General features: G+C 42.7%; 1 protein-coding gene across 8 annotated transcripts in view; it reads right to left on the bottom strand.

The window, feature by feature from the left end:
- Window positions 1–13,249, bottom strand: part of Map2k6 (mitogen-activated protein kinase kinase 6) — a 126,421-nt gene that overhangs the window by 30,730 nt on the left and 82,442 nt on the right. For 6 of the 8 annotated variants that reach the window (NM_001356345.1, NM_011943.3, XM_011249034.3 and 3 more), the window contains 6 exons: window positions 12,188–12,254; window positions 4,600–4,648; window positions 3,918–4,031; window positions 2,161–2,280; window positions 1,781–1,897; window positions 447–498 (listed from right to left, as the gene is read on the bottom strand). In NM_001356345.1, the coding sequence (NP_001343274.1) occupies window positions 447–498; window positions 1,781–1,897; window positions 2,161–2,280; window positions 3,918–4,031; window positions 4,600–4,648; window positions 12,188–12,254 (519 nt within the window). The remainder of the gene's footprint in view (window positions 1–446; window positions 499–1,780; window positions 1,898–2,160; window positions 2,281–3,917; window positions 4,032–4,599; window positions 4,649–12,187; window positions 12,255–13,249) is intronic. The other 2 variants (NM_001356352.1, NM_001356353.1) reach the window with 2 other exon arrangements.

The raw sequence follows: 13,249 nt of genomic DNA, 5'->3' as shown, positions 1-13,249 counted from the left end.
CTACTGGATAAGGCTGCAACCTTTAACGGGTGGGACTTGGAGGGATGTTTTAGGTCACTGGAGACTACCCTGGAAAGGAGTTATGGGATGCCTGTCACATCGTCTCTGTTTCTTTCAAGGTCATAAGCTGAATGGGCTTGCTCTACAACATAGTCCCACCATCTTGCTCCACCTCATCACTGGCCACAAAGTAACAAGGCTAGTAAACCCTAGACTGATCCAAAATAAACTTTCCTCTTCATCAGTTGATTTGTTACAGTAATAGAAAAGTAACGCAACTGTTGACATTTTTTTTCTACAATGCCAAAGGGAAACCCTTTAGCTTTTCTGCCTGTCTTCCTCACCCCCCATACACACAGGGAAGAGTGGGAGAGGAAAGGAGACAAGTGGGGGAGGGGGGTGAACTTGACAAAAGCAACTGCCAAGATAGCGCTACGCATGCTTACCTCGATGGATAACAGACAGCTTACTGTGTAAATGTTCTAACGCTTTTACAATCTGCAAGAGAAACAGAGTCCGTGTATTGAGCCCATCCCTGGAAAGAAGTTGAACGCTAAGTGTATTCCATTTTATTAATGCTCCCTGCTTAAAGATGGTGAATGCATGATTGTTCTCAACTAGTAGTGGCCCTAATGGGGAAAACAACAGGAAGTTACCAAAATTGGATGCCTCTACCACTGAGGACTGTATCTTAGAACGGATACAATTATAAGATTGTATCTTAAAGCAGCTCCTACTGCTCTCTTAACCATTATTTCCTCCACCTTCCTGAGCCTTGGTAGCCGTTAAGGTCGCCTTGTCTTCTAATTCCATAAGAAAATATTAGGGCTGGAGAGATGGCTCAGTGGTTACGAGCACTGGCTGACTACTTTTCCAGGGATCCTGAGTTCAACTCCCGGCAACCACATGGTGGCTCACAACCATCTGTAATGGGACCTGATGCCCTCTTCTGGTGTGTCTGAAGAAAGCCACACTGTACTCATATATATATAAATAAATCTTTTTAGAAAAAGAAATAAAGAAAGCATTTTGAACCACAATATGTACTCAGATGTAGAAGTGATAAGTCAAAGATGACGAAAACAGGTGTGGGGGCCATGGTGGTCAGTTTTAATTGTCAACGTGGTACAATTCAGAATCACTTTGAAGGAGAGTCGAAAGAGAGACTGTCTAGATCAGGTTGGCCTCTGGGCTTGTCTGTAGAAGACTGTCTTGATCTGTTCATACAAGTTGAATGACCCTGCCCACTGTGGGCGGTGCCATTCTCTAGGTAGTAGATTCTGGATTGCGTAAGAATAGAGAAAGCAAAATGCATGCATTAAGTCAGGATGTATTATGACTAGCTACTTCCAGTTCTTCATGCCTTGACTTCTCTAGAATGCTGGTCTGTAACCTGGAATTGTGAGCTAAAGAAACCCTTACTACCTTAGGTTGCTTTTGTCGGAGGCTTTGTTGTTATTTTGTGTTTGTTCTGTTTTGAGTTTTTGAGTTTTGATTTTGTATGTGGGTGTGGATGTGTGTGTGTGTGTGTGTGTGTGTGTGTGTTTTGTTTTATCACAGCCAAAGAAACAAAACTAAAATAAAAGCATTTGGCATGGTTTATCAAACCAGGAAAACGGCTGCATGTACTGCACAGAGACTGGTAAGAAAAGCATTTGCTTAGCCTCCCGCTGACACAATACCCAACAGGAATGTGTTAGATGGTAGTAAGTAGGCAAAGACACGAAGCCTGGACTTCTCCCATTCTCCTTAAGTAGGTGGGGTTTCATGATATACTCACAGAAACTGCTATCTTTCCTAAGATATCCTCTGGAATTGTTTGGCCTTTATCAATAACTTGTTTGTAGAATTTATCTAGTGACGTATCCATGAGCTCCATGCAGATCCACACGTCGCCCTGGAGACCAATAAGTCCAAGGATTGTCAATGAGGAGGGAAATGGGAAAAAGAAAAATAAATAACCAACAATTTTTCCCAAAGGGCTCTTGTTTCTTGTTTGAGCTTTTGGAAGAAAGGGATGGTTTCTCCTCAAGCTTTGAAATCCTTTAAAAGTAAGTACAATTTCCAAAGAGCAGCCCACCTGGCAGCGAGTAGTGAGGCTATGCGACCAGAGGCTCTTACGCTGTTGTTCCTTGGACACTGGCCTGAAGGATCACTTACCTCCCGGAAGAGTGCACCGTAGAAGGTCACGGTGAATGGACAGTCCACCGTCCTCATGGAGACATCCAAATCCATCAGCAGCCGTTTCTGTTCCTGGCTATTAACTGTGGCCCGTATCCGCTGAAGGGAAGCACAAGTCAAACAACATATGGTTACTACTCTGAGGAAGAGTCGCCTGAAAAAGCAGGAACCCACCAAAGCCCCATCCGAACGACAGAATCCAACTTCACACTGTTAGCAGAAACCTACCCACAGCGTCGCTAAACATACGCTGTTTGAACAAATGAAAAGATAATGACGATGGCTGACCATTTGACTCCCCGACCAGGCCCCCTGATTAGAAGCAAAACATGGAGTGTATGTCAGAGAATGGGCAAGAGTGTCAGAAAGCACTTCAAAGCTGCAAAAGCAACCTCGTTTAATGATTATGTCTGTTCGATGCAAAATGTGATTGATACCCTTGACTACTCTCTGCTTACCTAGGTCCCAACAGCTTAGGAAAAGAGAAGAGCCAGGGCTAGAGGGACAGCTCAGCAGTTAAGAGCACTGGGTGCTCTTCCAGAGGACCAGAGGACCCAGGTTCAATTCCCAGCACCCACATGGCAGCTCACAACTGTCTGGAACTCTAGTTCCAGGGGATTTGACGCCCTCTTCTGGACTCTGTAGGCACTGCACACACGTGGTGCACATAGATGCAGTCAGGCACACACACATACATACACATACAATAAAGATAAATAAATCTTTAAAAGAAAATTAAATAAAATAAGAAAAAATCCCCACTTTGGGGGGAGCCTTGAAGTACTATAGTTATAGTCACCCTTAGGTATGACTTAGGAATTCATTCTGGGATGAATTTGGATAACAAAAGGTACAGATGATTGTGTCTCTAACATAAAGTGCTATCATTTGGACACGTAGCTTCCCACATTCTAAGGACACCCCTCGACTACACAGAATCCACTTAAGCCATGTAGGCTGACTCCAAACTTCTGCCCATAGCTGAAGATCTATATAATCAATGCTAGATACATTTTACCCTCTTTTCCCTACAAATAGAGACAATTTTCTTTCTCAGTTTTTGCTTCTTAATTTTCAAGGGGTGGTTTTTTAAACCAACACAATACGCTATTAAAGAGCCTTTTGTTTAGAATCTGATTTTATAAAAACAACAACAGAAATAACAGCACTTCGACATAATCAAGGAAATTTTCTTTGGATTGGTATTAGATGAGGTTTTTAAAGTACTATAAATCATTTTAAGTGCAATTAGTTACACAGTAGCAGGGACCAGAGGGATGTCTCAGGAGTTAAGAGCACATACTGGGTGTGTAGAAAACCAGAATTCAGTTTCTGGACCCAAAATCAAGTAGTGCACAATTGCTTATACTTCCAGCTCCAGGAGATCTAAAGCCCTCTTCTGCCCTGCGAGAGTACCTGTACCCATGGGCATAGTCTGTCTGTCTGTCTGTCTCTCTCTCTCTCTCTCTCTCTCTCTCTCTCTCTCTCTCTCCTTCCCCCCACCCCCTCTCAAAAATGTTCTTTAAAAACTAAAAGTTTGAGAAAAGGAAGACTTAGAAAATAAAGTTGATACGACTCAAAGTTTAAGATCCACCAAAAACAAAAAAACAAAAAAAAACAAAAAAAGCAACTTTATTGTGGGTTCTTTTGCTTCTGTAAAAAGGGCTAGTTCACAGTCAAGATGGGCAAGCACATACACTGAAGAAATAAAACATTTTTCGGAATGTCAACTCTACCTTCACTGCCATGATCTGCCCGCTGGGCACGTGACGCATCTTCTCCACCACCCCGTACGCACCTCGTCCCAGCTCCACTATCGGCTCCAGGTCATCTGCCTTCACCTCAAAGTTCTGCAAGGAGGAAAGGTGGTCACGCAAGAGGAAAGTGAATACTAAACAGGACACCGAGTAGGCTACCCTTTATCAGTTTTCTTCTGGTGTCCCTGGTGTGATACAGCTCAGCCACAAGTTCTTTTAACATGGCAAGGTGCCATTCAAAGCCAGGAGCACAAAGGAAATGTTCAGGATTCCCATGGTAGACAACCTGCTTGTCCTTAGTAATAGACCCAACCCCACCCAACTCGGTATTCAAACTGTGCCTCTGAATCAATCTACATTGCAGCTCCTTAGAATCTGTGACTGGCTAATGGCAACTAGACCTGTGTGGCTTTGAGAAACACTGTCCCAAGTGAAACATCTATTGTACTTAGATGCCTTCCTTGACGATCACAATCACTTGACTGCAATTCACAATTCAAAATAGTAAAATCGTCAGGAGTCAGTTCCCTTTTAATTCAACACCCTTTTTTAGCCCGTGCCCTGACATTCTACCACAGGGAATGGCTTTTCCAGTGTCCAGTGGGGAAGAGTGCATACGAGGTGATCAAAGGACCAATCACTCCGACATGACTTTTCTCACCTGGTTTCCAATAGATATGCAAGCCTTGGAGTCTAAATCCCGAGGCGGCCTAAGAAAGATAAGGGATAAAAGAAGCAGGGTGAGGTATTTGGTCAACTGTGTCCTTCCCAAATAGGTCAGCTTATGGATTTGCTCTAAGGAAACTGGTGCAAACTCATGGTCAAACAGAGGGACAATGGGGAAGAGGGCAGGGCTTGAAATAAAATGCATTTGGGTTTCACTCGCACCACCTCTCAGAGCATCTCACCCTTCTTTAACATGTGAGAGTAATACATATACTTAGTGGCATAGGGATGAGTATTAAATGAGATACTCCAAGTAAAATTCTACAGTAAATGTTCAATAAAGAGGCATGAGTGTCACATAGAACAAAGCTTTCGAAATCACGGCTTCTGACCCCATGCGCTGTACAACTCCGGTGATTACAGAAAAAAAAAAAAAAATATGACACCAGGAAAAGCTTTCTGAACAACCAAACGTCAATCTAGAAATCAAAGCCGTAGTGAAACGGATTGGTTTCTCATGGCACTCACCTGTGCTGCATGGGGTGGCCTCTCTGCAGCCTCGATTCTGAGCGCACAGCATGTATCCTGTCCATAGCATGCACTGTCACATGCCATGACACGTCAATGAACACTGCCTGAAGTACCTTGGATATAATTACAGACCACTGCATATGATTGTTGATGTGATTTCACTAGGCACACAAACCTCTCTGCTTCCTAATCGTTCCATGATGGGAAACAAGGCCTTAATATTGTCACACTAACTTCTCTTAGTGTTTAAGTAAGCCCTACAACCATCCCTTAGTGTTTAAGTATCCAAGTGGTATATTGGATATCTGCTGTTTGACATGCTGACTTAAGTTTCATAAAACAATTGTTAAAGTGTATTTTGACTTGGGATTAGGACAGAGTTTCAAACAATGTCTGAAATGGCCCTAACTAAAGTCTTGCTGTTTTACAATACTTAGTTATACCAGGTGGCATTCTCAGTATTGACAGTTATGAGATAAAAACACTGATCAACTTGGAGAAACACTGAAAACACTCTACATACTGCAGTATCAAATACTCAGTCACTATTAAATTGCTTATGTAAAAACAAGCAAGCACATCTGTTTCATTAACATGCAAATTTGCTTTAATATTCATCAATGGCTAAGTGATACATATGTCAAGGAAATATCTTAAAATAAAGTTATTTAGGGTTTACTATTAGTAGATGTCTAATATGTATTCCTCTAAAATTCCTATATATGTGACGTTATATTTTAAAATTCATTGACCAAAAACAGGTCACGAGTGGAAAAAGCTTAAGTGGCCCTGATACAGACAATGCTATGGTGATACACTTGTTAACGCTTTCTTCCATTCAAGACTACCAACATGTTCAATTATTTTTACCATTTGTTCCCATAATTGTTTTTTTTTAAAAAAAAAAAAACTGGAATGTTGTCTTAACTTACAAAATTCATAGAAAACAAGAACTCCAAAATACTATGTCACCCCCTCCCTGCTTCACTGGCTGTCCAAAAGGACCTTGTTCCTGACCAAGAAGAACACAGGTCTCCTGAGTACCATCTCATCGTACTTCCGTATCCACAGGCCCAAGCCCAGTGACATTTCTTCTGTACATAGGGAACATTCTATTCCAGGGCTGTCTCAGGAGCCAGAGGTTTGCTGACTTCGTGTTTCCATGGTCTCCTCCTGGGCATTGGTTTTTATTATCTGTGCTCTGGGTTGGTAGGAAGCCGCCGAAGAGAACAGTGTTTGGCTCTGGCTGGGTACCTCACCGGGAACTGAGAAGGGTACCTTCTCAAAATAAAGGCACCAAAAATAAGAGATGCCAAGACACGGGTGCCTAACATGATCAAGCAAACAGAACAAATAGCAGATGAAGACAGGCAATATTGGTGCTACCCTTACAAAGACCAAGCAGCCTAGCATTGCACGTCTCCTTGGATGCACATTCATGCCAGAACTGTCTGCAGAACGAAATAAAGGAAAATGGAGGGAAGGGAGAGAAGAAGAGAAGACGAAAGGGAGAGAGTAAGGGTCACTTGCCACCCTGGTTAGATGGATCTGTGGACTTAACAAGCCTACTGCCATCTGAGTGGAGAGCATAGATTTGGAAACCGCTTAGATCAGATTGGCCTGTGTGCAAGCCTGTGGAGAACTGTCTCAATTACTAATTAACTTAGGAGGGCCCAGCCCACCATGGGCGGTGCCATTCCTATTCGTGTAGACCTGGGTTATATAAGAAAGCTAGCTAAGCATGAGCTGTGGCTGAGCCAGAGACTGAGCCAGAGAGCAGAGTTCCTCTACAATTTCTGCTTTCAGGTTCCTGGTTCAGTTCTTATCCTGACTTCCCTCAGCGACGGGCCATGACCTGGAGGTATAATCCAAATAAATTCTTTCCTCCCCTAAGAGTATTTATCACACAGGAACCGAAAGACTATCGGGACACTTGCTGAATGTTCATTTTCTCCTTGTGTATTATGGTTTTATCTATTCTGCTGAAACCACAAACACAAATAAAATCATGAAGGTAAAGGAGGAGTAGAAACATAAACGTGCCTGTCAATCTAAGACTTTCAGGGCAAGCCCTCCCTTACTTCAAACATCATTTCAGCTTGGCAGAACACTGGAACCTCTCCAAGACTAACTCAAAGCATAAGACAGACTAGGAGAAGAAAGAAGACAACTTTAGTGTCGCACACATGCCATGAAGCCCACATGTGTCCTGTTTCCAAGCAGGCAATTTGTCTTCAGAAAAGCCTTCCAGAAGAGCCGAGTTTCTACAACCTAATTTCTCGTTCTTTTTAAAGATTAATTTGTTGTTTTTTTTTTTAAGTTCCGTGTATGTATGTGTACTTCTGTGTGTGGATATGCACACATGGCTGTAGGTGCCTGTAGGGGCCAGTAGAGGGCATCAGATCCCCTGGGACTGGAATTACAGGTGGTTGTGAGCACACACGTTGTGTGTGCTGGGAATAAAATTCAGACACTCTACAGAAGTAAGCACTCCTACCTCTGGAACATGGAACATCTCTCTACTCCTAACTTCTCATTCTGCGGTCAAAGCTGTTTTTCCTTAGTTGTTACAATTTGTTTCCACTAATTGTAACAGCCTTTAAAAAGGAAGACAAATGTAACTAGAACAAACTCTTTGACATTTTTCCTTGGTAAAGCTATGGAGGAGAAAGAAAAGTCACTAAATATTTGGGCTACCTCCATTTTCTTGCCAACCAATGAGACTACTGGATAGATAGATCCTCTTCCAGATCCAATCTTCTATTTGAAACCATGGCTTGCAAACCACCTCCTATGGCCCAGCCAGCTATGAAAGTCTTTCATAAATTTAATGATTCCACAATATTCTATAAAAATAACCGGCAAAGAATATACAATTGATGCCACCATGGCTCTGTTACAACACAGGAGACATACTCTCTAGCTTTCCCAAATGCTTGCTGCCCCTGACTCTGATCTCTGCTTATACTTCATGGCAACATCATAGGACATGGTACCATTTTCTAAATGAATAAAAATGCACACCAGAAAAGCTTGGTGATTTTTATAAAGAAACACAATTAATGACTACACTGAGTAAAAACATCATGTCACCCAATCCTCAGCCTTGACCAAAGGAGTCAGAAGAGAAGAAAGAAGTTAAAATAACTGGATAAAGTGCCTTACCCACTCCACAATTCCCATGTAAATCAAGGGAATCAAGGGATGGGTTCCTAATACTCAGGCTTCCAATGAAAATGACTAATCCACCCAAGCCTGGGGCCTCTGGGTTCATCAGCTCTGCCAAAAGTATCAAAGGATGGAGCCAAGCCTGACAGCTCAGGTTGGATTTCCAGACACTGGGCTCCTCACATCCAGAGTTGAACATATTAGTTTACCTGAGGTGGTCACCGTTAGCCACACAAAGCTTAAACCTGGATATTCTTGTCAATTATTCAATATTTTATTCCTCTGGGGAAAGAACCAAACTTAGTAGAAAATTCTTTCCCTGGAAGACCAAATGTATTCTAAAGGTTGCCTAAGACAACCAGTGAATACCAGTGATGGCCTAGTTTGATAATTATTTACTTATCTACGACTGTATACAAGGAACCAGCTTGTTGGTCACTGTTACATGTACTGTTCATTTATTTGATTGAAGACCCACCTGCTATGCAGATAAACAGCTCCCTGGTTACTATTACATGCATTGTTTGTTTATTTTATTACGTGGTCAGAAGCATGAGTAGATCATGTATATAAAACAGCTTTTTGACCTTCTGTGATACTCAAGGAGCTATGTCTCCACTTCAGTGGGAAGAATTAACATCAAAAGACATAAAATGCTTTCAGATTCTTCAATAAGATAATAGCATGAGAACCCGGAGCTCCACCATGATGAACTCTCACTACAGAGGTCAAGGGCTCTCATTTACTAACCAAGAACTACTAGGTCTGATCTCACATATAGCTAAGAAGGCCACTGAGCCTCTGGCATCCCTAGCTCTATATGCCAGCTTGCATGCATAAAAGCTATGCCATAGAACTAAATAATTTGCAGCGTCCTTTCACTGGGTAGCTATTATGATAGACCAAGATCTGGGCCACAGATGAGGGTTTCTCATCTCAATAGTGATCCTCTCACTTGATCCCACTCTTGAAGAAGGAACTTAAGCTTGCTGCAACAAGAAATCATGCCTAAACGAAGGTATGCAACTGGAGAAGCTTAGAGTCCAAACATGAAACTAAGCTGAAGGACTCTGCACACAGCACCCGACCCTTGAATAGTCTGCCGTTTCACTTCCCGAGTGAATGAGAAAAACTCCCTGACACACATACCAAGTGACTTGTCAAGGTTAAACAAACTGCTAATTATTAGCTTAGAATTGAATTTGAACTAGTTACTAACAGTCAAGGGAGATGACAACTCAGAAAACAGAGGCAAAGACAGTGACTCAGAACAAGCATGCCATAAATCCACACAGGGTGAGCTAAGGACCGGCCTCCAGGCTCTCTGCTCTACCCCAGCACGGCAGGAAGGGGAAAAGTAAAAATGGTACTTGTCTCTATCTGACAACACATCTGACTAGAAAATTACAAAATCCAGAAGCTCTGCGTCAGCCAGTGTCTCTGTGAACAAGGACAAGGTTGTTCTAAAGCTAATAAGAAAAGACTCTTTCAGGGGCCAATGTAACTTTGGAATACATGTTTGTATATGTACATGTGTGTATATGTAGACATATGTGTGTATATGTGTGTGTATTACAAAAACCTAAGAAAACAAAAAAAAATTAATTTTCCAAAAGAGCAAAATAGGAGAAACCACATTCCCTATGACATAATAAGATATCGTGAGCCCAGAGAAAGAGCAGAAAAGTCAAGAGAACAGAATAGAAAAAAAAATGCAGAAATAGCCCAATTACTATCAGACAAATGAAAATGGCAATTCAACAGGGAAGGGACAGTTCACAGCCATCTGAACTACATCAACTGGAAATGTGTCAACAAAAACAAACCCAAAACCCTCAGTGCAATAGACAGTGTACAAAACCTGAGCTCCAAATGGACCTTGGGTTTCAAGGTAAAGGTACAGTTTCTAAGCAGGATCACTGAGAATCCTCAGGGCCAGAGGTAACAAGAGTTCTTATGTATCAGAGGCATAATCTGTAGGAAGAATAACAACTAATAAATAATATTCCAGGGCTGGAGAGATGGCTCAGCGGTTAAGAGCACTGACTGCTTTTCCAGAAGTCCTGAGTTCAATTCCCAGCAACCACATGGTGGCTCATGACCATCTGTAATGGAATCGGATGCCCTCTTTTGGTGCGTCTGAAGATAGCTACAGTGTGTGTATATATATATATATATATATATATATATATATATATATATATATATATAATCAAAAATATATAATATTTCATCAAATCAAATTTTTCTGCCCTGTTTAAAAAAAAAAGCCCAATGAAAGAATGAAAAAGATGAATTACATGCTGAAAGAAGTAGTGTCAAATGAGATAACTGGGAAAGTCCTTGTGCGTAGAATACATAAATAACTCAACAGCCAGTCACAGGAAGGCAGGGTAGCTCAGTGGAGAACAATCTCGGCTTTACCAAACCTGGGGTCCTGAGCTCAGTATCTGGGAGCCACTTGGTGGAAAGAGAAAATGGATTCCCTCTGAACTCCACAGGCAAGTACACACACACACACACACACACACACACACACACACGCGACCACTTGTATGGCTAGTGAACTCAAGTAAGTTCTCGCATGTGCGCCAGCATGGCTTCCTTGGTTATGAGAACACTGTAGAGTTGTATAAGTTGTTAACAAGCAGGCAGGCGGGTGTCTATAGACTCAGCCAAGAGTACACTGGAGTCTCATGCTCATTCCTCGGCAACCCCCTCTAACTATAACCATGTCAAAGTGCGATCCCATAAAGTCCTTTACAGATAGCACGAGGAAGAGTCATAGTTTACTGCATGCTCTACAAGCCAGAGAGGAATGCTAAGGAATTAGGGTCACATTTTATTTTTTTCACATTTACAGTTGGAGAGAATGGCAAACTATGCAGACGAAAAATTCCCTTCAGACAAACCCGATATTCACGTAGGAAGAGGAAGAATTTCCTCCTACACATCATCATGAAAGGAATATTCCAACTGAATTCAGTCTATCGGCAACCCTAGAAAGTCTCTCTCTGTTGCTGCATGGCAAGCCAGGGCCTTTCTATCCTGGACAATCTCTCGGTCATTTTCATGAGCACATCCTAACACTAGGGGGTGCTCTTTCTGATACGATGCTTCACAGCTAAGGTCAAACTGCCTTTACCAGGAGGCTTAGTGAATTGAGGTTAAACAGACTCAGGGTTGGGCTCTTCCGTTCTTGCTCTGCCGCTCCAGCGCTTCATGGTTTATGGTCTTGGATTCCCCACTCCTTGGACACAGATGCATTGATTCTTAAGACCTCCAGCTGCATGGGAGATACCCAGCCAACCTCACAGACATGCAAGAGGACCTGAGCTCACTTAGGGCTTTGGGTGACAGCTTCCGCTAATCAAGAGGCATTCCCTTCGTTTGTTCTGTACCTACAGTCAGGACTAAGTGTCAAAATGCCATGAATACCATCAAATACCACCCTCCCATTTCAACTCAATTTTAAGAGTATTATTGCCACACACACATACACACACACACACACACACACACACATAAACACATGGATTTATTTGTTTGTTCGTTGGTATCTAGAGGGGAGTGTTGAGCCAGTCCACACCTGGGGAACTTGCTGGGTATATATATATAGGATCTCAGCTCCCATATGGTATATAGCTCTCACACAGCCAGTAATCTGAGACACTGACTTCAAAGCTGTGGGTCAGTGTAGACTAGAAGTCTGTTTTAGAGCTCAGAAACGTGAGCAAAGAACTTTCCTCTCAAAGGGCTGAATGTATTTTCCAACAGCCATGTGCAAACTGAAGACCTTGCTCACGGGTCCAAAAAAATTGAGCCCCACAGCAAGCTCGTAAAATACAAGTGTTTGGAATGGAACCATCATCCGGCCAACTTACGTGGAACTGGTCTGAGGCTGTTCAAACGCTTCTTTTGGAATCTTAAGGCCCGGGTTTCGCTTCTTGCCTACGGGGAAGGACATAAGGAAAAAGTTAAAGTTCACCTTACCGCAAAAGAGCGAGGGAAGAGACTTCCCAAGCAAAGGGAGAAAGTCAGCAAAGGCTCGGAATACATCTTGCTAAGGGAGCAGCCAGTCAGGGCCAGGGGCCAGGGCACCACACAGCTTCTCAGAGGCAATTTGGGGCCAGAAATAGCAATGCCTTAGACCCAGGTGAGCGTATCATAGTGGAAATGTCCATTCTTGCTGGGAGTATGCCAGCAAACACTTGCCTGCATGATCCCCAGCGCTGAAGAAGAAATGTCAGCTCTTTTGCTAAAGAGGTGGAGCCTTCCTACTCACTGAGACAACTGTCACAATACCTTCTTTGGCTGTTCCTTTATACAGTAACTGTGATGGCAGAGGACACTGAGTCTAAGGTGGGACATTTTGGTTGTTTATTTGTTTCCGTTCTAACTGCAAGAAAATGTAGTCACCTTGATCCTAGTTTTCTAAATCGGAGAGAAGTTGATAGATGTGATGGTGGAAGTGAATACAAAACACTTCTCGAAGCTGAGTCATGGTGGCACATGCCTTTAATCCCAGCACTGGGACAGAGGCAGGTGGATCTCTGAGTTCGAGGCCAGCCTGGTCTACAGAGTTCCAGGATGGCCAGGACTACACAGAGAAACCCTGTCTCAAACAAACAAACAAACAAACAAACAAACAAACGATTCCTCTGCTCTTCTATCTATACACATCCTTTGGCTGTCACTGAGAGGCTGAAACACTGAAGAGAGTCTGATTAACTACTGGGAGCATGCAATGATACATTGACTCTGCTCTAAAAGGACTAGGTGCATGCAAAATGATACATTGACTCTGCTCTAAAAAGGATTAGCAGAACAGCCGGGATCCTGCCTGGAGGTTATCACCCTCTGTGGGGGTCCAGATGGGAACTCTGCTGTTGCTCATCCCTGGGCTGAAACTACAGGAGTGTTTGGCTCAGGCACCTTTGCTGATG

This window comes from Mus musculus, chromosome 11 (assembly GCF_000001635.26).
Source record: "Mus musculus strain C57BL/6J chromosome 11, GRCm38.p6 C57BL/6J".
Lineage (NCBI taxonomy): Eukaryota > Metazoa > Chordata > Mammalia > Rodentia > Muridae > Mus > Mus musculus.
This window is presented reverse-complemented; position numbering and strand designations above follow the sequence as displayed.